General features: G+C 38.7%; 1 protein-coding gene and 1 pseudogene across 3 annotated transcripts in view; both read right to left on the bottom strand.

The window, feature by feature from the left end:
* The window catches only part of LOC139954292 (protein O-mannosyl-transferase 1-like), a 95784-nt gene that overhangs the window by 53391 nt on the left and 18415 nt on the right, over nucleotides 1-23978 (bottom strand). For 2 of the 3 annotated variants that reach the window (XM_071954028.1, XM_071954030.1), the window contains exons 2-4: nucleotides 23847-23971; nucleotides 15419-15505; nucleotides 2774-2929 (exon numbers count right to left, since the gene is read on the bottom strand). In XM_071954028.1, the coding sequence (XP_071810129.1) occupies nucleotides 2774-2889 (116 nt within the window). In that variant the 5' untranslated portion in view covers nucleotides 2890-2929; nucleotides 15419-15505; nucleotides 23847-23971. The remainder of the gene's footprint in view (nucleotides 1-2773; nucleotides 2930-15418; nucleotides 15506-23846; nucleotides 23972-23978) is intronic. The other variant, XM_071954029.1, reaches the window with a different exon arrangement.
* LOC139954293 (uncharacterized) lies at nucleotides 99-1532 on the bottom strand (annotated as a pseudogene).

Raw genomic sequence — 23978 nt, forward strand, 5'->3', positions numbered from 1 at the left:
ATCCAAACGGGCTAATGTTATAACCGTTAACCCTCAAGATCATAACATGCTTGACAACACCCCTCTCCCAAGAAGAAAGTAAACATACTTCTCAATTCTGAATTCATTGTAATTTCATGGTTTATTATTTAGAAACCTGTCGTAAACTGAATGAAAATACATAAGATCAAGGGTTATCCAAATGTACATGCGCTAAGCATATCCTTAACATGTACATGTACTGCAATATATTTTTTGAAACAAAGTACAGGCCTAAGTACAAATCAAGTTTCCATATAACTTCAGTATGCAAGGTTTTGTATTGTGTATGTCATGCCTATAAATCTGATATGATTATGGGCCACTGTATGACGACAGTATACATGTACATGTACTTACATAAAGGAACACTACAGAGTTGTAAGATAAAATTTGTCTAAGGTCACAGATTTACATAAAACTTACATGGTATAGTATGGTGCTGATAGTCCCTTGAAATATGTCATAAAAAAATTATTTGATCAGAAATAGTTGAAATAATTTCCTGATTGGAGATATTTGCTCCGTGATCATTTTATTAATTTTTTCCCTTTGAATCGATGTCATGCAAAATGTGTAATCATGTTTGCACTATTTTCTTGTGACCCAAATGGCAGATAGATCCCAAACTTCTACCTGTAGGTAAGCCATTTTTTGAACATGTATATGGTTGGTTACATAAAATGCTTACACTGCCAGCAACATAAAGTGCTTAAACTGCCAGCAACTGTTTTGTCGGCAAAAAAAAACATCCTGTAGTGTTACCTTTTACTTACAATTAAGACGCAAGAGTCTTTCTCAAAGCCTTTTCACCTTTTTTTGATACACTACTAGAACGACTGTATTTCTTCAAATCCAAGTAAACTTTCACAAATGCTTTGATTCTTATTTTGATGTAAAGGTTGATTACATTATCTAGCAGTTTCTTGGAGACATCACCAGTTATTTTGCCTCTGGTTATGGTACACCAATAATTATGAACTCGACGTTGTGCAAGGATTTTGTCTTTTAACACACATTTAATGTTAACTCCGGGGAATTTGTCTAAATTATCTCTAGTTAGGTAAGGTCTACTTTCCTGTTCCATGGTTCTAAAAAACAAGTACACATCATCGTTTACGTTAAAAAGACCACCTCTATTCTGGATTGTGATCCAGTCATTAGTATACTCCAAAAATGATTTAACTGTATTGCTAGTGCAACCACGCCAGGTTCTAAGAATTTTGCAAAACAAAGATGCAGTGTCGTTCTACTGTTTGCTAAATTTATTGTAAAGAGAGAACGGTACATATCCTGAAACATACCTCAGAACCTGTTCTTCTTCTTTGGACATTGGAGTTTGAACATTTGTACTTGGCAGATTGGCCGAAGAGTCAACAGAATTTCATTCTTTAACTAATAAAGTTAGCACAGTTTGTAAAAGGTACTGATGTGTAATTAAAACATGTTGACCATTGGTGTCGATACTAAGAGTTTCAAGAAACAATTTCCAGTTATCAATGCATGACAACTTGAACTGGCTTTGCTCAATTTAGCCGTCTTTGGTGTCTTTGTTGCAGTCGCTGAAGCAGTTCCCTGACCTTGTGGCTGATGAGATGTCTGGGGCAAGCTTGATGAGGTGCCCTCAGTAGACAAGTCGTCTTGCACAACTTCCACCCCCAATGCGTATGTTTTGTAGAAATGGAAAGCGAGTGAAAGCTATAATAATAGTACAGTAAATATGGGAAGGGGCACCAGTTTAAAATTAACTTTTGATTTTTTTTAATTCAATTAATTACTTGTATTTTTTTATATAAAATATATTTAAAAAAAGAAGAAGTAAATCTTGCTCAAGTAAAACTCAAAGTAAAAACCGTTCTCTGTAAAGAAACACTCTCCCAATATGCCCACTCCTTAAAAGAAAAAAGAAACAAGAATTTAAGCCTACCATTTGGTGGACGACAGAGCTCACAAAACCATTCTGTGTCCGGGCCGGTCGGTACTGTATCGGCCGTGAAGCCAACGCACTGGTAGTGGAACCATTCAATTTTGCAACCTTCAGCATCGCACGCAATCATATCTGTAGATTCAGGTAAACCACAGACACAATACCTCGAAACGCTGTCATCTTCGGACCCGAAACTTCCGTCCGAAATATCCCCCAAATCGGCCTCATTCTCCGAAAAATCACTGAAGTCCGAACCGTAGTAAAAGTCCATTTGGTGGACGACAGAGCTCACAAAACCATTCTGTGTCCGGGCCGGTCGGTACTGTATCGGCCGTGAAGCCAACGCACTGGTAGTGGAACCATTCAATTTTGCAACCTTCAGCATCGCACGCAATCATATCTGTAGATACAGGTAAACCAAATACACAATACCTCGAAACGCTGTCATCTTCGGACCCGAAACTTCCGTCCGAAATATCCCCCAAATCAGCCTCATTCTCCGAAAAATCACTGAAGTCCGAACCGTAGTAAAAGTCGTCTTTACTGTACGCCGCCATTTTGTATTGAAAATACACGCGAGAGTCTTACCCACAGTGCATTGCGGTTTCCGTCTTAGGCTTGCTTCTGGGCGCTAATTAAGTTACGACCGCGGCATGGGAGTTTAAACCTTTGATAGGCTGGTCGTTGTATCTCCTTCTAATCCTACTGTACAGTGAAGAGGAAGAGTCCTGCATACTGTAGGGCTACTTTTGGCTTGTGCAAGTATGTTTTATCATGAGCATTCAAGCTTGAATGTTTGCTAAATAAATTATAAAGAGCTCGACTTACACAACTTCTCTTGGTTCTTCCAGTCGCCACATTCTCATCATGAATGAAGTCAACGTGAGTCCAAGAAGGACCAAGTTAATCTCAATACTCATTGAGAAGAACCACCTGGATTTCATTCTTGTTGGAGTTCAGTTTGACTTCGATTGAGAGAAGAATCTGTTAAAACAGTACAAATATTTAGGTTAGTGTTCTGTTGCAGACAGTTTTTACCTTGTGTTGGATCTTGGGAAAACTACATGTATGCGTCAGGTTGGCCTACCGGCGTCTTGCCATGCCTTCTACCACCTGTAGGACCCCGGGTTCGAATCCCACCTGGGCACTATGTGGATTGGGTTTTTAGTCCCTGTGTATGTTTTCCCTGGAATAATTCTCTCAGGTTCTCCTCCCACATCTAAACACTGAAATTTCTTCAATGTCTTCTTCACCTTGTCCAGATGCTAAAAAGACTTTGACCAGTTGTATTATCATAGAATAGGTGTCCCCAAGATAAAGAGACTATCAAAGATTGGTGTGTGGTGTGAGGACTGAGCACTGCAACGTTGATCAAATTTGAACAATTATTTGCATACCTCTAATATAGATGTTAAATTTGCATCGGGGATAAAGAATATTAATTTTTGGCTTTTACCCATATACACCGATGTGTGTAGCATTGTATCCTCGGTTCTTTCCCCGAGTCCTGTGAAAAAAATCACAGGCATTTTACTCGGCTGGGATTCGAACCCTTGACCTTTGCAATTCTAGAGCAGTGTCATACCAACTAGACCACCGAGATTGCCCGGTAGCTAGAGGCAGTTTGAATCCTATGTTTTAGCAGCGGGTACTACAAACGATTTAACAGATGTTAAATTTGCATCGAGATAAAGAATATTAATTTTTGGTTTTTACCCATATACACTGGTGTGTGTAGCACTGTATACTCAGTACTTTCCCCCGAGTCCTGTGTTTTTTTTTCACAGGACTCAGGAAAGTACTGAGTAAACAGTGCTACACACATCGGTGTATATGGGTAAAAACCAAAAATTAATATACTTCTAATACATGTACCAAAATATGGTAGTCTAATGAATATTCAACTTGTGATTCATAACCATTTATATTTTAACAACTCATTCATTATCATTAAAAATACACCTTGGTTAACCTCATACACGTAATGAGTTAATGAGTTAATGAGTTACTGAAAGAACAAAAAACATGTACTTTTAAATGAATAAATTACAGTTGTTTTTAAAATCCTTAATAGTGCCTATCGTGATGAAAATGTCCCCAGAAATTGGTGCTTTTTGTCAGGCTTACCTTTGAGCTACTCTACTTTAGATGTCCTATATTTTCAGCATTTACTTTCATAACTTTAACTGGATTTAGAGGTATTTCCGAGGTATAAATTTACTGGTGTGTAGAGAAGACATTTTACACACGTGTGTTCTATAAGTACACATGTCAGATACTGTTTATATTAAATCCAAGATGGCAACTGCCGTTGGTTGTTCTTAACTTTACTGTGATTGGTTGGAAGCTGGTAGATAATTTTCTAGTTTGTGAATAGCCACAAAAACACCTTACTTTATGAGTGTAGATTTACAGTTTTTCATACTGAACAAGCTTTTATGGTTTTGGTGCACATTGGAATGAAACTTTTCCGGTGGTTAAATTAAGTAGGAAAACGTGATTATCGTCTGCACAGTGTTCAGTAAGGCTAATTAATATTCATAAGGTGATGTCATACTATTTTTATCAATGAATGTAAGGTTTGTTTTTATGCATTCTCGAACGTTGTGAATGGATTTCTAAGGAACTAAGTTTGCTTTTATTTTAAGGGACACACCAGCTCACCGTTTACGCAATTTTGGGGTGTAGAATCATAAATAATGGTTTTATAGATGGTTGCTATAAAAAAAATCATCAAAATGTTACGTATTTAGCGAAAAATTATTTTAAAAAACCAAACCGGCCATATAACAAGCTTCCGTTACACAGACTCTTCGAATGTGAATCTTACGTTAGATTTTTCACCATTATTTACATTTTGTAGCGATAATTTGAATACACTTTTTCGTCAAGTATTCTTAAATCATTTTGTAAAAAAAAGATTTAAATTTGGTTAAGTAAGTTACTTTTAGACGACTGAAAGTAAAACTAGCCCGGAAAGTCACGTGATTGTTTGTACCACTTTTTGGTTAGAACAATCTTGCGACCTGCGTTTTTGTCTTAAAATGCTCAAAAACGGCTAGATTTTATGATTTTTTTTCAAGGCCTGTTCTTCTTCATTCCTGAAAGACCGTTGAAGTCATATCTCAGTCTATTCTGTAGCCCAAACAGCCCAATTCGGCAGGTGTGTCCAGAGAATGTTTTTGCACTTTCATTCAGAATCATACTGTATAAATATGTGAACCTGAGCTGTTTTGCAACAGTTATGTGTAAACCAATTTTGCTTCGCCGATTTTTAGGGGCGTGGCGTAATTACTATGCGTGAGAACTTTTCTGTGCGTGTGGCGCAAAGTTCAAAGAGTATAAATAGAGCAGATTTTAGTGAATCTTCACCCCTTTTATCGATCCTGGCCTTGACCTTGACAGTTGTGTATAATCGTATTGCTGATCTCTTAAAGTATTGTTTGTTGGATTGCTCCGCTGAGTCTGATAAGTGCATAAATACAGGTATGTGGAGTTCTGTTTATAAACTGTAAGACAGTAAACAATGTGGATTTTTTGTGAATAATTAAACTAATTATTCCCGATTTATTTGCCATGTTATGAGATGTTAATTTGGGGAGCTGTGGAGCCAAATAGTCATTGAGGAGCTTTGGAGTTAGATATAATATTGGGGAGCTATGGAGGAGTTCTGGAGTTTATAGATTCAATATTGGGGAGCTTCATTGTAACTTATTAGAGGAGTTGTGTAGCCAGATAATTATTTTAGGAACTGTGGAGCTATTTAAGGAATTACGTTAGATTTTCTCAAGGAGCACTCTTGGGGAGCCACAAGAGTTTGAGGAGCTGAACTCCGGGGAGCCATTAGGATTGTGTTAGATTTGTAGATAATTAATTGTAATTAGTAAAGGATAATTATTTAGGAACTATGGAGCTATTTAAGGAATTACGTTAGACTTTCTTGAGGAGCATTCTCGAGGAGCCACGAGAGTTCAAGGAGCTGAACTCCGGGGAGCCATTAGGATTGTGTTAGATTTGTAGATAATTAATTGTAATTAGTAAAGGATAATTATTTAGGAACTGTGGAGCTATTTAAGGAATTACGTTAGACTTTCTTGAAGAGCATTCTCGAGGAGCCACAAGAGTTCAAGGAGCTGAACTCCGGGGAGCCATTAGGATTGTGTTAGATTTGTAGATAATTAATTGTAATTAGTAAAGGATAATTATTTAGGAACTGTGGAGCTATTTAAGGAATTACGTTAGACTTTCTTGAAGAGCATTCTCGAGGAGCCACAAGAGTTCAAGGAGCTGAACTCGAGGAGCCATTAGGATTGTGTTAGATTTGTAGATAGCTAATTGTAAGTAGTAGAGGAGGATATAGGAGCCACAGGGCCTTGACAATATCACTTGGTGTGTTTTATATTACAAAGCTCAAGTTTATCTTATCAGACAAGGAGTGGACAGTTCCCTTATAATTTTCATCGCTCATTGATTCGTTTGGATTGGATCTTGTTGAAGCTGCAAAGCGCAGGACCCTTTTAGTGTTTATAGGTAGAGTGCATTTTGTTGAAGCTGCAAAGCGCAAGATCACTAGGAGCAGTGGATATTGTATGGTTGGAGCCTGGTATCACTGTAGTTTATTATAGGTTTAAATAAGTGCATTTTGTTGAAGCTGCAAAGCACAAGATCACTCGGAGCAGTGGATATTGTATGGTTGGAGCCTGGTATCACTGTAGTTTATTATAGGTTTAAATAAGTGGATTTTGTTGAAGCTGCAAAGCGCAAGATCACTAGGAGCAGTGGATATTGTATGGTTGGAGCCTGGTATCACTGTAGTTTATTATAGGTTTAAATAAGTGCATTTTGTTGAAGCTGCAAAGCGCAAGATCACTCGGAGCAGTGGATATTGTATGGTTGGAGCCTGGTATCACTGTAGTTTATTATAGGTTTAAATAAGTGCATTTTGTTGAAGCTGCAAAGCGCAAGATCACTCGGAGCAGTTGGATATTGTAGGTCGGAGCCTGGTATCACTGTAGTTTGTTATAGGTTTAAATAAGTGGATTTTGTTGAAGCTGTAGAGCGCAAGATCACTCGGAGCAGTGGATATTGTAGGTTGGAGCCTAGTATCGTTTAAGTTTTTAACTTGTTTAAGTAGTGGATTTGCAGGTGGAGGACCAGCAAATTTAGAGGATTCATTTGGGAAATATAAGAGAACTGAAAAACCCTGGCTTGTAAATTTTGAGTGATGTAAATAATAATTTGTTGAAGTGGAGAGTCAAGTAAACCAGTTATTGCCACTTTGCAGAATTTTTAAATTCTGCAAAGTATTTAAAAATACTCTTGTGTGCAGATTTAATCATTTGGTTTTATCCTCTTGCTTGGTCATATATTTTGACGGTGAACCCTAGTCTACCCACTCGATAATCTAAACCGGTGAGGCGGAACTCCGTTGGTTTAGGCCTTTAAATTTTCCGCCTGGTGGCAGCGCTATTGAAGACGACCTGTGAGATGACTTGAGGTCAGAAGAGGTCTACATGAACACGTTGACCAAACCACAGTCGAATCACTTTGTGAAGGATACGAACATCTATCGCAAGTGGCTAATATACAAATATTGACTGGCAACGAGTTAACTAGTATACAACTATTCCCAGGAGGGACTTTGAGTGACCAGAAAAGCGACCTATAGGCTCCTCTTCTGGTCACTCACAGGCCCGAGGGGGAATAGACGTACACTAGTTATCGAATTACACCAGTCAATATGTGTTTCATAACACAGCTCGGTCTTAAATGTCAAATAAGAACAGAAAAAGGAGTTTTGTAGTTGTTGTTCACAGTTCAAGTCAAGAGAGGGCGCTGTTACCGCGGGCACTATATTCAAAGACCATTGCCCGTTCTGGTACTATTCCCGCAAAACACTCGCTCGCGATCACTAGCCTATATTAGTTCATCCCACGTGACCGTGTTTCAGCAAACCAGAATACAGAATGAGAAAGAGGTGTGTTATAAAGATTGTTATTATGATTAGAGATTCAATGGTAGGCCAATTTGTCCTAATTGTTGTTGACCAATCAGAATAGAGCAATGTGCCATGTGAGGGCACTCTCAAACGTATTTGAGTCACTTCCGGGGTAGATTCATTCATACCCAAAAACATTCATTAAAGACTGGAACACATTATCATCACAGTTATCATATCCCACCACGGACAATAAGACCTTAAAGGCGGCAGTGGACACTATTAATGGTAATTACTCAAAAAAAGTACCGGGTAATAGTTTGAAATCTTACATGGTAACGAGAAATGGGGAGAGGTTGATAGTATAAAAAAATGACAGAATTGGCTCCTTCTGAAGTGGAGTACTTTTCGAGAAATAAGTTATTTTCCATGAATTTGATTTTGAGACCTCAGATTTACTTGTGGACCTTGAGGTCTAGAAATCAAGCATCTGAAAGCAAACAACTGCGTGTGACAAAGGTGTTTTTCTTTCATTACTTCAATTTCAGCAGGTTTGTTATTTCATGCATTGTTGAGAAAGCAAGTGAGAAGACTGGTCTTTGACAATTACTAATAGTGTCCAGTGACTTTAAAATGGGGCGTTATAATCCACCTCTAAAGCAACTTAAAGCTACTCAACAATAATGACAGAACGCTGATTAAAACTGGCAGGACAAATCGCATACATGTATAACCCTGGAAGTGATAAACATTACTTAGATTGCCCTCTCGCAGTCGAAAATACGGCGCATCGGTATTTTGTTTTCATACCTAGCACCTTGAATTGTATATGAAAGCCCAAAGCTTTAAAATACGAGGTAAGTGGGAGTTTAGTCTTCAGATTGTGACTGGTTCTTGCCCCCCCCCCCCCGAGGAGTAGCTAGACTGAATAGCGTATAGACCATATTTTATAATCCCTTTGTTGCTATGAAAGTCGCCATCTTGTAGGGCAAACAGTATGCATCTAAACGCATACATCAATAAAGCATGCAGCGTTCCCCCTTTGATAACAGTATGCATCTCAACGCATACATAAATAAAGCATGCAGCGTTCCCGGTTTGATTTCTATGGGTACGTTCAGACGTGGGGTTAAACTAGTCCTTAATCCAAAAGTGCTAAACTAACCCCGCGCGGGAACGCAATATTCTGGTCCGCGAGGGTTAATTTGACCCACTGAGCTGAGCTAAACTAAACCAAACAAAATGGTGGACTAGCCTAACTTAGCCCAGGTTTTACGACCAACCCCCCGCTGCGAGGCCCAGTAAACCATCGTTGGAACGCAACTGACCTGCTACTTCCTGTCTATTTTAGCCCAAATGACCGCGGCAACAAAGGTGATGCCATTCCACGTGTATGGATGGATCGGCAGCGAGTATTGGGTGGTGTCTGCATGAATCCATGGAGCTAATCTCCTTGCATCTCTCCGCTGCCTTCCCTTTATGTTACCATTAAGTTCGGGCCCTGTGATTCCCCTTCGCTGAAAATGTTTGAAATGGATACGCACGAAAACAGGTTCTCATTTTTAGTAGCACTATTTAGTTTTTAAATTCACTTCTTCTGTGCGCAACGCTACTTTATGATAACGAACAGGTTTTGCTTTGAAGAAAGTGGCATCTAATTACAGCTAAGCTACACACACGGGATCTATACTATTAAAAGCGTAACCTGCCATCTTGGATTGAAAATTAGAAGGTCCAGTGGCATGGCATCCTTGTGGAAATCAACACGATTAAGTGTGTGGAATTCAATACGTTTGTGTGGTTTCAGACGCCGGGCTGCAAGTGTACAAAACCCCCACTTACAAGTCATCTGATTGGAGAAAGTTTGGGCATCGACCGCGTGTCAACCACTGGTCGATGTTGTTACCAGACTTCCTAGCAATCTTTCTGACAGACAATTTATTGGACAGTGTTTCACAGATGGTTCTCCGGATTGGTTCACTCATTGCCCCTTCCCGGCCCATCCGCCATTCGATCCGCCCTTTTTGGTCGGGTTACTTTCATGTTGTACTAAGCATGGTTTTCTGGATTGGTTCATTCATTGCTGCGCAGGGTCGAAGAGGCTGGGTGCCAGGACAAAACCGAAACAAATCTCACGAATTTGCATTGAATGATTGAAGTAACTCACAGATTGATGTTTCGCAGGCGACCATGTGTCAACCACTGGTCGATGTTGTTATCAGACTTCCTAGAAATACTTCTGACAGGTGACTCATTTGTTGAAAAGATTAAATATTTATTAAAAAAACATTCACTTCCAAACCGGCATGAGAATTATCATGATGGACAAGGATGGGATCAAACGGAAGCTTTATAATTTGGAAACATTGGGTAGGGCCGGCTATAGGTTGGAAGGTGTCTCAGGGAACTTACCAATGGGGGGGCCTTACACAAAGAGCCTATAACCGCTCCTTACATTCTGGTCAGTGTATTGTGAGTAGTGTGGTGTTTGGTTTTGAGACAGGCCACATGTTGCTTGGTGAAGGAGGTCGCCGTGGGACCACTTTAAGTTGAAAGTGGGTGGCGACCTCAGACTTACAAAAATTTGCATACAGAAATTGCACTATTGATGCAAAACGTATCTTGCTGTTTTTAAACTATGGACGCTCAAATGAGTACATGAATACCGTTTTAGAATATGGTCTGTTCATGGAGGTATAGTGTTGCAGTTTCAGAGTTTACCCCATCACGGAAGTTTGTGAAACTTATACACGTACGATAAAGGCTGTTTTGAAGCTGTAAAAAAGAACTTTGCATTTGGTCAAACTTGTTAAGCAAAACGACATTAAGTTTCCTTTTGAATAAGTCCATTCACAAAATTGGTTAGAGCAGTGTGTCGGTCAGGTCTCAGAATGTACATTTTGCCAAATCCATTTTGTAGCCTAATTTAGCAGTCGGCCAATTATTAACAAAAGAGACCTCATGCGGCTGAATGGGGTACATTTTTAGGAGTTTGTCTATGACCCAAACAAACCCTAAAAATAACTTGACATGCTTTCTGAAAGTAAAATAAATTGGAGAAAATTAAGAAGTGAGGATGAATTTATCGTTTTTATTTAGTTTGTACGATATAGGGTTCCCGAGATATGGGATGTATGGAGGTTTGTTCTTAGAGCAGCGTGAACATGAACGCGGTCAGAAATTGTGTCTTTTGTCGCGAGATGCAATAAGCCCAAAGTGACAATAAACAAAACACTTTTTTGACGTTCACGTTTAGTGCTCCCGTAACGTGCAGCCTATTGACCAGAAAGTTTACAAGACCAATTCAGATGAGAATAAACTAAAAAGAGGTCTTAGAAGCTGTGTTCCAAAATACATCAAAAACCTCTTCATAATAATTAAAACTAACATGAGGTACACAGAATATGTTGATGGTTAATGTGGAGGTACGATTGTGTCAGATTATTTCCTTCTAAACTAAAAAGGTCAATTAGAAACTACACAACCATACACAAGTCAATGGGAAACTACACAACCATACACAAGTCAATGGAAAACTACACAACCATACACAAGTCAATGGGAAACTACACAACCATACACAAGTCAATGGGAAACTACACAACCATACACCAGTCAATGGGAATTGACACAACCATACACCAGTCAATGGGAATTGACACAACCATACACAAGTCAATGGGAAACTACACAACCGTACACAAGTCAATGGGAAACTACACAACCATACACAAGTCAATGGGAAACTAAACAACCATACACAAGTCAATGGGAAACTACACAACCATACACAAGTCAATGGACACTTCACAACCATACACCAGTCAATGGGAATTGACACAACCATACACAAGTCAATGGGAAACTACACAACCGTACACAAGTCAATGGGAAACTACACAACCATACACAAGTCAATGGGAAACTAAACAACCATACACAAGTCAATGGGAAACTACACAACCATACACAAGTCAATGGAAAACTACACAACCATACATAAGTCAATGGGAAACTACACAACCATACACAAGTCAATGGACACTTCACAACCATACACAAGTCAATGGGAGTTGACAAAACCATACACAAGTCAACGGGAAACTACACAACCATACACAAGTCATTGGGAAACTACACAACCATACACAAGTCAATGGGAAACTACACAACCATACACAAGTCATAGGGAAACTACACAGCCATACACAAGTCAATGGGAAACTACACAACAATACACAACTCAATGGGAAACTACACAACCATACACAAGTCAATGGGAATTGACACAACCATACACAAGTCAATGGGAAACTACACAACCATACACAAGTCAATGGGAAACTACACAACCATACACAAGTCAATGGGAAACTACACAACCATACACAAGTCAATGGGAAACTACACAACCATACACAAGTCAATAGGACACTTAATACAACCATACACATGTCAATGGGAAACTACACAACCATACACAAGTCAATGGACACTTCATAACCATACACAAGTCAATGGGAATTGACACAACCATACACCAGTCAATGGGAAACTACACAACCATACACAAGTCACTGGGAAACTAAACAACCATACACATGTCAATGGGAAACTACACAGCCATACACAAGTCAATGGGAAACTACACAACCATACACAAGTCAATGGGACAATTCACAACCATACACAAGTCAATGGGAATTGACACAACCATACACCAGTCAATGGGAAACTATACAACCTTACACAAGTCAATGGGAAACTACACAACCATACACAAGTGAATGGGAAACTACACAACCATACACAAGTCAATGGGAAACTACACAACCATACACAAGTCAATGGGAAACTACACAACCATACACAAGTCAATGGCAAACTACACAACCATACACAAGTCAATGGACACTTCACAACCATACACAAGTCAATGGGAAATGACACAACCATACACAAGTCAATGGGAAACTACACAACCATACACAAGTCAATGGGAAACTACACAACCATACACAAGTCAATGGGAAACTAAACAACCATACACAAGTCAATGGTAATTGACACAACCATACACAAGTCAATGGGAAACTACACAACCATACACAAGTCAATGGGACAATTCACAACCATACACAAGTCAATGGGACAATTCACAACCATACACAAGTCAATGGGAATTGACAAAACCATACACCAGTCAATGGGAAACTATACAACCATACACAAGTCAATGGGAAACTACACAACCATACACAAGTCAATGGGAATATACACAACCATACACAATTACGCGTGAGATTTTTCGAAGCACACCGTACAGAGTTTTGTTAACTTTGTTTATGCTGTATGTAAATCCTCTTCTTTACATCATGACATCAACTACTGGACTTTGTTATTTCAAATCTACATTATTAACCACTGAATTTACACTGTAATTATGTCTGTGATTAAAAAATAGTACCGTATGCTTGTCCGACGTCTTAAAAACAACTCACAAACACCTTAGAAGTATTTTCGCGGGCTCATTTTGTTTGTACACTACATACGTCCTAAGGAAGCAGTTCTTTGCCCACGTTATTTTTAGAGTTTTTTCACAAGAAATCCCACTACGTCCCATTAACAATCTGAGGTTTCTAGCCATTGACTTAGCTGGGGGAGGGGGGGTGGGGGCTGGCTACCTCACCCCCCTAGCAAGCACGCCCCTAACAAAGTCGCCCCCTTACCGGCTCACCCTGGGTTTTTCCTCCTGACAATGTTGAACCCCCAAAATAGTGTCGCCCCCTAGCAAAGTCCCCCCTGACATTGTGGCCCCCAGATGTTATTTAGTACGGAAAATAATAAAGACTTTTTAAGTACATGTAAAGGTTTTGAAATTGCCAGACCCCAATACTTTAAATTATGTAATGATGTTTTTACACAAGCACCAATCTTCAAGGTAGAATTCAATGCACGAACTAAACATACAGGTACATCCGGGGCGACTTTGGGACAACATTCTCAGGGGGCAACTTTGTAACAACCAGCTTTATTGTCTATGCATGTATTAAAGGCACTGGACAAAAAGACCAGGGGTGCGTTCCTCTCGCGCAAACAGAGCGTAATTGTTTGGGCAAAAATTGTTTATCTTTGGAATGATTGGTGCTCTCCACGCAATGTCAACATTGCGGCGCCCTGAAATGAAGACGGCCACACCGTACAGAGTTATTTTAACTTTGTTTTTGCTGTATGTAAATCCTCTTCTTTACATCATGACATCAACTACTGAACTTTGTTATTTCAAATCTACATTATTAACCACTGAATTTACACTGTAATTATGTCTGTGATTAAAAAATAGTACCGTATGCTTGTCCGACATCTTAAAAACAACTCACAACTCATCGACTTAGCTGGGGGAGGGGGGCTGGCTACCTCACCCCCCTAGCAAGCACGCCCCTAACAAAGTCGCCCCCTTACCGGCTCACCCCGGGTTTTTTCTCCTGACAATGTTGAACCCCCAAAATAGTGTCCCCCCCTAGCAAAGTCCCCCCTGACATTGTGGCCCCCAGATGTTATTTAGTACGGAAAATAATAAAGACTTCTTAAGTAACGGTTTTTAAAATGGCCAGACCCCAATACTTTAAATTGTGTTTTTTACCAAAGCACCAACCTTCAAGGTAGAATTCAATGCACAAACTAAACATACATGTACATCCGGGGTGACTTTGTCAGGGGGCACTGGTTTTTGCACGCAGTCTCAGGGGGCGACTTTGTAAAAATCTGGGGCGAGTTTGTCAGGGGGCGACTTTGTAACAATCTGGGGAGACTTTGTCAGGGGGCGACATTGTTTTGGGGGCGACACTCTCTGGGGGCGACATTGTAACAACCCGGGACAAGCCGGTTCAGGTTATAATTTTGCATTAGGCGCAGATTTGCCTACATCATTCATTGGTTACACATGCCACACAGGGTGACATCTTGCCCCAGTTCCTGGGTCTTAACTAGTTACAAAATTATCACTGAAATATTTTCAGTTTTAAAAATAACACACATGTAGTATAGATACAGATAACACATATTGACTGGCAATGAGGTAACTAGTAACCGTCTATTCCCACAAGGGACTTTGAGTGACCAGAAGAGCGACCTATTTCCTGAGGCCGAAGGCCGAGGGAAACAGGCCCCTCTTCTGGTCACTCACAGGCCCGAGGGGGAATAGACGTACACTAGTTACCGAATTATGCCAGTCAATATGTGTTTTATAACACAGCTCGGTTTTAAATATCAAATAAGAACAGAAAAGGAGTTTTGTAGTTGTGTTCACGGTTCAAGTCAAGAGAGGGCGCTGTTACCACGTGCACTACTTGCAAAGACTAGTGCCCGCTCTGGTGCTATTCCCGCAAAACACGCGCGCGCGTTCACTAGCCTATATTAGTTCATCCCACGTGACTGTGTTTCAGCCAACCAGAATACAGAACAAGCTAGAGGTGTGTTATAATATAAATTATTACTCAGATTTTGAGTTGTTGCAAAAGTGGAACATCTCTCACCTTCTTCTGTCGTACTTTTGTCAGTCTTTCTCCATGGGTCGATTGAATCCTTCAATTTCTTGTTGACTACTGCTGTGAAGGTGTCTGCTGATGATGAAGTGTACATATCAAATTAGTTGTTGAGAATTATAAACAGCTTGAATTTGTACAGTTCACATATTTAATTGCTCTACAATCCACTCCTTATCCTTGGCCCCATCTTCATTGATATCAATTTCCTCCCTTTTTTGTCTGCAACTCTCTGCATCATGAAACTTTCCAATATCATGCTACTGAAGTTGTAGACAGCCCAAGACTGCATTTTGTCAAAAAGTCACATGTTTTGGGTTAAAATTAAACGGAAGGAACACGACTAATTATGAGGTCCGTAGTGTGCGCGCCTCGTAATGGAGCAAGTTGTCAAGATCGTTGAGATTTTTTTTACAACTTGGTCGTTCTAGAAGCGTGCACACAAAAAATCTTATTTTAACAAATCCAGGTAGTAGGGTAGTCACCAGATTTGTCCCACTTTTACCACTTGCAAAAATCATGACACAAATTCTAACAACTCAAAACTCGATCCTCAAATGTCTAATGAATCCTTTCATAATACTCTTTGTGGTGTAGCCCAGCCTGGCAACCGGCTATTCATACTTGCAGACTAACTTCACGACACAGACTGGAGGCCGTACATGTATGTCTGCAATCAGCCGTAAACACACACTGTACATGGTGCATACTACTCTACACAAATGTACAAACATATATTAATGACCGATAGATGGATTGCACTAAGCATCATCGATCGCCATATTTGATGAAATATGCATTTAAACCACTATGGCAGGTACACTGGATTAGTCTTGACCCAAGAGTTCAGCATTTACACGAAATGCAGTACAAAAAACACTATGTGGTACCGATAATTGACGTCTTGGGCCAACACTATTCCATAACCAGGAAAGCGCCCTCTGTTGTCCATGTTGTACAAGCTCTGTGAAAAAGCAAGATGGCGGCCAACGGTTTTGCTGATTCATGATAAGAAAAAAAACTTATAAACATTATCTTTTAGCTAATACTTTACAGTCCAATGCCTCTTTTGTGGATTTTAAACTTATATTGGAGGAGTCGACACCGAGTTGAGTGAGTTTACGGCGCATTGACGGCAAGTAGTAGGACCCTGCAAGGCTAACCAGGCTACCTGTGGGCAACACGTTCACAAACATATATATGCAGGTCTGCATAGTTTAGCATCAAATAAACTTGCTTATGTGTAATCAGTCTATTGATGTAAAGACATGTAACCTCTTGTTATTTTAAGTGAAATTAGTTCGCAAGTAGGAATAGCTGATTCCTAGGTTACACACGGTGCTAAACGATCTATTAGGATACACAGACAGGGCCAAAATTCGCCCACCCAAGTTCAAAATCTCAACTTGGGAAATTTCTGCGTCCTGCTACCACTTTTCACTCATCTTTACAAAGAGGGATATCTCTTAGAGGTAAATTAGATACAACATTACTTCATATCTCTTTGAGGTTTCATATCAAATGAAAAAGTGGTGTTTTGAGTGTTATTGACCCTATAGCCCGCATACCACCCGGAGACACCCTGCGTAATCCCTTGCATACCGCCCACACGCACAGTTTGACATGGTGTACTTTGACGTATAAACGCACTAGTATAATGCAGCAAACAGCCGTTGATAAAGCGCGACCTCAAGATGACAACAGTCTAAAAACAGCACATGGTCAACATAAGAAAAAAATGACGCAAGGTTCAATGGTCAAAAGTTACTTCACAATCAAACAACGCATGACATGTATGAGTGGGTGCTTTATCTCGAGATATATAACAGAACAGACGTATGAAGCTAAACCACGATCTACAACCATGCACGTTCTATGGTTACTGCTGCTGGTTCCCTGTTTCTGCTTTGGTTTATGAACAATGTATGTGCTGTTGGAACCAGTGCTTGCTTAGTCTCTTGTGTGTGTCGTTTCCTCTTCATCAGTCAAAATGAGATTCATGAATATTTATTACCTATACTAATTTATTCCGACGACCCGTGGCGTTTTCTCTTCAAAGCGGCCGCAGACATAAAGAGCAGAGGGGGGAGAGAGAGAGACGATTGCTAAAAACAACACCAAGATAATGGATTACCCTCCGTTTAGTTTCACTCAGTCAGCAAATTATCAGGGTATGTTGTTATTATAAAATTATAGTAAGTTTCCAACTCAAATTAACTACACAACCATACGCAACTCAATGGGAAACTACACAACCGTACACAAGTCAATGGGAAACTACACAACCATACACAAGTCAATGGGAAACTACATTGTACACAACCATACACAAGTCAATTGGAAACTACACAACCATACACAAGTCAATAGGAAATTCGAAACAGGAATTTTTTAACGTTGGAAACTGCATTATTTCACGAAAATGACGGATTTGTGAGGAAAATATGAGGACCAAAACCCACTGCAGAAAAATGTACATGTATGCCGCCATGGAATGTAAATCTGTTGAAATTAGTGGCTTGTTGCAGGTAAGTTTTCCGCCCCAGAAACGGGCCTCAATAGTTAGGACTCTGTTCCTGTGTACAGAGAAAGAGTCCTATATAGGCTAGGAAACTACACAACCATACACCAGTCAATGGGAAACTACACAACCATACACAAGTCAAAGGGAAACTACACAACCATACACAAGTCAACGGGAAACTACACAACCATACACAAGTCAACGGGATGGGAAACACAAGCGTACACAACTCAATGGGAAACTACACAACCGTACACAACTCGTTGGGAAACTACACAACCATACAAAACGCAGTGGGAAACACAACCGTACACAACTCAATAGGAAAATACACAACCATACACAACTCAATGGGAAACTACACAACCGTACACAACTCATAGGGAAATTACACAACCGTACACGACTCAATGGGAAATTACACAACCATACACAACAAAGTGGGAAACACAACCGTACACAACTCAGTAGGAAAATACACAACCATACACAACTCAATGGGAAACTACACAACCGTACACAACCCAATGGGAATCTACACAACCATACACAACGCAGTAGGATGGGAAACACAATCGTACACAACTCAATGGGAAACTACACAACTGTACACAACGCAATGGGAAACTACACAACCGTACAGAACTCAATGGGACACAACACAACCGTACGAACGCAGTGGGGAACTACACAACCGTGCACAACTCAATGGGAAACTACACAACCGTACACAACTCAATGGGAAACTACACCACCATACACAATGCAATGGGAAACTACACAATTCAATGAAAAACCTGAATACATACATTCATAAAAAAGTAGGTTTGTATCATAAATTAGCTTAAAAAGAGAGTTACAACTATAAACTTTGAGGCAAGTTTACAGACAATGTAAGCCGAAGGAAAGCTTTGGCATACCAACAATAATTTTCTAACAAAGTAAACACATGAGAAATGAATGTGTAGTCTTCTGACATGAACTTGTGTGTTACCCTGCCTTGAAACAAAACAAATATTTCCCACAGCCACTCATCTCATAATTTCTACATGATTTTATGAATTTCAACTAAGTATGTATTTTCTTTTTGTATTCTGTCATTAGCCTGTTCCATTGGATACAAACAGATGGGTGTTCAAGATAGAAGGCCAGGTTGCAGAGCAGATGATTTCATCCTTCCATCACATCAAAGCACAGCTTTCCTTAATGGCTCAAGACAGTTTTGTGTGGTATTATCGTTGCTATTTGTGGCAAAAGGGAACAGTTAAAGAAGCTTGGTTGTTTTTAAAGCAGTTTCTGTACTATCATTTACATGAACCTTTATATATTAAAATAATGTGCAATTTCTTCTAGATTAAACAAGTTGGACATGGACAATGTTGTACTGCTATGTATTGTTGTAAAAACGAATTGTACAAATGCATACATTTGTCATGTTTAGATTAAAGTTCCATACTTTTATGATGTATGTATGTACTTTGAATTGTTGAAATAACCTTTGGTGGAAAAAATGCGTCTAGGGAGATTGGTACCACTTTCACTTTTTTTAAAACTTCTTTTAACAAATAAAACAACTCCTCATCAAAGATATGTCAGCAATATAGTATGGTTTTATAATCCTCGTAATCAAATTTCAACATTACAGAAATAATAGTTAAAGTGGCTGCAACCACAACTTTGAAGAGGGATTGTTTCTTTGCATCATTTTAACCTTTTGTACATTGTACTTCCAACTGCAAATTAACAATGTTTTTTATAAACAACAATGGAATAATACAGTATTTGCCTATCATTAAAGAAATAAAGATTGTGGCAATAGATGCACCAAATGCAATAATAGCTTCCTCTGATTTATTTTCAACTTCTTTTGTGTGTGAATCTTCATTTCATTCACATTCTAGAGTTAAGTTTTGGGGGCAAAAGTTATTGTCAACGGTGGAGGGAGGGAGACATCAAAGTTTTTAATGAAATTTTTTGATGCAAATTGTCAACCAATGGATCTCCATGTTCAGTGTACTTTTGTTTTTTTATACAGCACTCATTAAGTCGACTGATATTTGGAAGAGCAAAGGAACTCAGCATAAATGTAACATGGAGGCAGGAAATATTGTATTTTCCTTCATCCATGGTTGTGATAAAAATCTTGATCAAAATTATTCAAGAAAATGTTGCTGCAGTTATGCGCACGTATATGTTGGTGTTTATTATTAGATTTTGGTTCCTTTTTCATTGGAAAATGCAACTTCTGTTATGACAAACAAGAGAGGAAAGCCTAAAACCATTGGAATCGTACATGTAAAAGGCCTGTAACTTTAACGCTTTTCTGCATTTGAAGACAACTTGATATTCAAAGATTCAAAATATTTATTGTCATGGTAACAGCATGAAATTTGTTTTCCCTGTGTTAGGCCTATAAGGAGAATCTAATACAAGTAGAGTCATAAAAACAATAGACAACAAGAATATATTTAAAAAATTAAAGTAATAGAAAGGGGGATGATACAGATCATAAAATACACAATAATCATCAAATTTTAAAAATGCACCACGTTATCTCAACCAACTATTGTTACAAAGGTTAATATTGCGCTAGGTAGAAAACAAGTTCGTAAACCTGTTGGTCCTGAGACCTGCCTGAGTGGTTCTGAAAAAATTGAAGGTTAAAACTTATTAAACTGAGTCATAATGTAATCTTCCATGATTTCTTGCATGCTCTTATAGTGTCTGCTCCAATAATCCTGTAGGATATTTCATTTGTACTATAGCCCCCCCCCCCCCCCAATACAACTATTATGACTTATTATCTACATGTATCATAGCAGTTTTTTGTAAATGAGATATACCGGTTGGTAATAATGTGTTCCCGCATTTTCCTGTCTTTTCAAAGCCCCTTCGTAATTAATTGTCAGTGCTAAAGAGTATTGGTATATTTTGAAATTGCTCGCGCGCCGAACACTAAAACACATTATTTAGATCTAAAAAGAACACAAGGGCGTGGCCGGAACGGACCAAATATTAATAAATGACTTTGTGTCTCGGTTTCTGTTCACAGAATTTGGGCTTATTATTGTTGCTTTCTTCTGAAAAAAAAAAAGGTTTTTAAAAAGGGGGGAATTTATATTATTGTTTATGATTGTTCGTGTTCTGTTTTAGCTCAATTATCTTTGATGTACTATATTTTTACAATAGCCAAGTGGTGACGAGAGACGAATAAGCCCCATTAGTTGTCAGGGTGCCACTATAGGCCAAAAGTCATGCGAAAAACCGGGTTATCATAATCATTTCCATGCCCTCAAATTCGTTTTAATAATAATTATTGTTTTGGGGTCATGCAATTAATTGTGTCACTAGGGGCCTATAACAATTTATCACAACCTGGGTGCTATGTTGAGGAGGCGTGACAAATGTAGGCTTTGAGGTTGGTCCTACATATTTGGCTTGGGAAGTGAAAAAGTGATCATTATACCTGCAGCGGTTTAGGAAAAAACACATGATTTGTCTGTGTTTTTTCCGGGGTATGGCCTAATCAGCAAAAATTTTGAAAAGCTGACCTGCCAAAAATTGGAAAGAAATTAGTGTTTTATTAGTTGTATGAAAATATAATTGATTGGTTTTCAAGAGGTTCAGATACTTGAAATAGTTTTTAAAATAATTTTTGCATATTAATTAGCACAAGCATTGGTTGTGGCTATGACTCTAGGAGCACCTTTTAGAGCTTTTTGGCGCCCTCCCATGTTAACGAACTGAGATGCAAAACACTGGGTTGAACCTCTGCCTAAATGCATATTCATGAATATGCAATTCACACTGTTTATTTGGGAAATGGTGCGAACACAGGGTAAGAAAACCTCCATTCATGATCCAACCATTAAAAGGTGTCAGTAGACAGTTTACCCATAACAGGTACAATACAAAATATGACGGGGTTAAACTTTAGATGGTTTAATACATAAAATAGTATTGGCTCAAAAATGAACACAACATTACGACTGCAAGAGACTAATCACAACTTGCGCATGCGTATTTTAATCACAACCATTCGTGGTTTAGCTTCATACGTCGTGTTGGTTATATGCCTCTTTATCTCTGTGTAGCAGGACTGTATAGTGATGTACCATGTACAACCACACATGTACACAGTAATGGCAGTCTCTCGCTTGTTTCGTTGTCAAACTTCTGGTGTTTTTACACACGGAATACCGCGATTTGAAAGGATTTTTCGAAGATATTAGGTACAGAAGGAATCTGTTGATAATAGAGCGACTCATTTTTATTTTTTAAGGTATGTTGTGATTATTTTCAACCACTTTTCGTAGCTTTGTTTTCCTGTCGGACGACAATAAAGTTGAGAAAACTTGTGTGCTTAACGTACAGTAAACAAACCTTCACTTGATACACAAACAATGTTTTCAAATTTTGTTGATCTCTCTTATGTTTCCAACCAGAAAGCTTGAATGTGGGGAGTCAACCAAGGCAACTGTGAAAATCATTCAAAAGATAATTTCATCCTTTACAAAATAAACTCAACTTACATGTATAATCAGTTATCCGACGATTTCTAGATACGGCCGGAAATCGATTGAATTTTCATGGCGCACTGAGGAGCGTGTGACGTTATGTTTAATGTTTCGTGCATGCGAAAGGGTTAAGGATTCATTAGACATTGAGGATCAAGTTCGTTTTCTTAGAATTTGTGTCATGATTTTCGAAGTTACTTAAGTAACCTCCGATACCCCAAATCTGCGCGTTTAATAAAAATATTCCCACATGCACCTTTCCTGTCACATAACTTTTTGTTTACAATACGCAATGACATATTTTACTAATTTCTTGAAAGAATACAACATAATCTTCAATCTCCAGCAAAGATGGGACAAATCGAAGCCTTTCTGATTGGTATTAATTAAGATGGTCTATAATTTGAGTATAAAATCTTACCTTTTAGATTAAATACAAAATATGCCTAGCTACATAAAATGGTTGATTCAAACACTTAAATAGGCTTCCCTGAAAGTTCTGTGCGTTTACTGTCTGCCATACTTCCATACCATACTTAAATTACAAGATCACATGATTTTTACATGACAACAGAGGGGATACAAAAAATGCGTCAATATTCCAGAAATGACGATTTTGTTGTAAATTGCTCACAGAGTAAAACAAAAAAATATAATAATAATAAAAAAAACCAGATCAGAAGCATCATTATCGTTAAGAAAAAAAAGGCAAATTTATTGTTCATAATTTTTGTAGAATAAAATTATCAAGGAAAAAAACAGCGTTTTAGAGTTGCTTTTATAGTTTTGATGGCTTCACCACAGGCTGGGCCGGGTGTTAGATGGGGTTTCAATTAATTGGCCTGGCAAAAATCCAACAATTACAAATGATGGGTAATGGCAGTTTTGGCCTTATACTACATGGAGTATCCCTGTCGCACGGACTCGAGTGTTTAGAAGAAAGGCGGCATAATACTTGAGGGACCCTGTATTGACGTTTCAAAACAAGTGTGTGAATTTATGTGACGTTAAACTTTTTCTGACAAATTTGTGTCGTTTGCAGACGACGCCCTCCGTTATGCTTCAACAGCGTTCTGTGGGCATGAAATTCTCTTCTCACATGAGCTTTGCCATCAGACAAACAAAAATAAAGCTCAAAGTTGTTCTCGGTTCGGTTAATTTAATTAAAATTCTATCTCAAGTCTTCAGCGCGTGAATATAGGGTACACGAGGATATCATTTATGAACAAATTATCACGAAATAGATGCTGCATAAAAACACATGTGTTTCAAAAACGATTGAGAACTTAATAAAAGTCATCAGAATCACTTCTTTTGACCATCCAAACACCAAAAATGTCACTGAAAATGGAAGTAAAATAAGTGAAGATGTATCTACCTGTGTCAAAGGTCTCTAGGCTCGATGGACAATCAGCAATTTATAGCAAAGGTGTTCGGGAAAATCTGTTCAAACTTCATGTGCTCACGGTGGGGAAAACGGATATCTTGCTACAAAATAGCGCCCTCAAGA

This window comes from Asterias amurensis, chromosome 2, assembly GCF_032118995.1.
Source record: "Asterias amurensis chromosome 2, ASM3211899v1".
Lineage (NCBI taxonomy): Eukaryota > Metazoa > Echinodermata > Asteroidea > Forcipulatida > Asteriidae > Asterias > Asterias amurensis.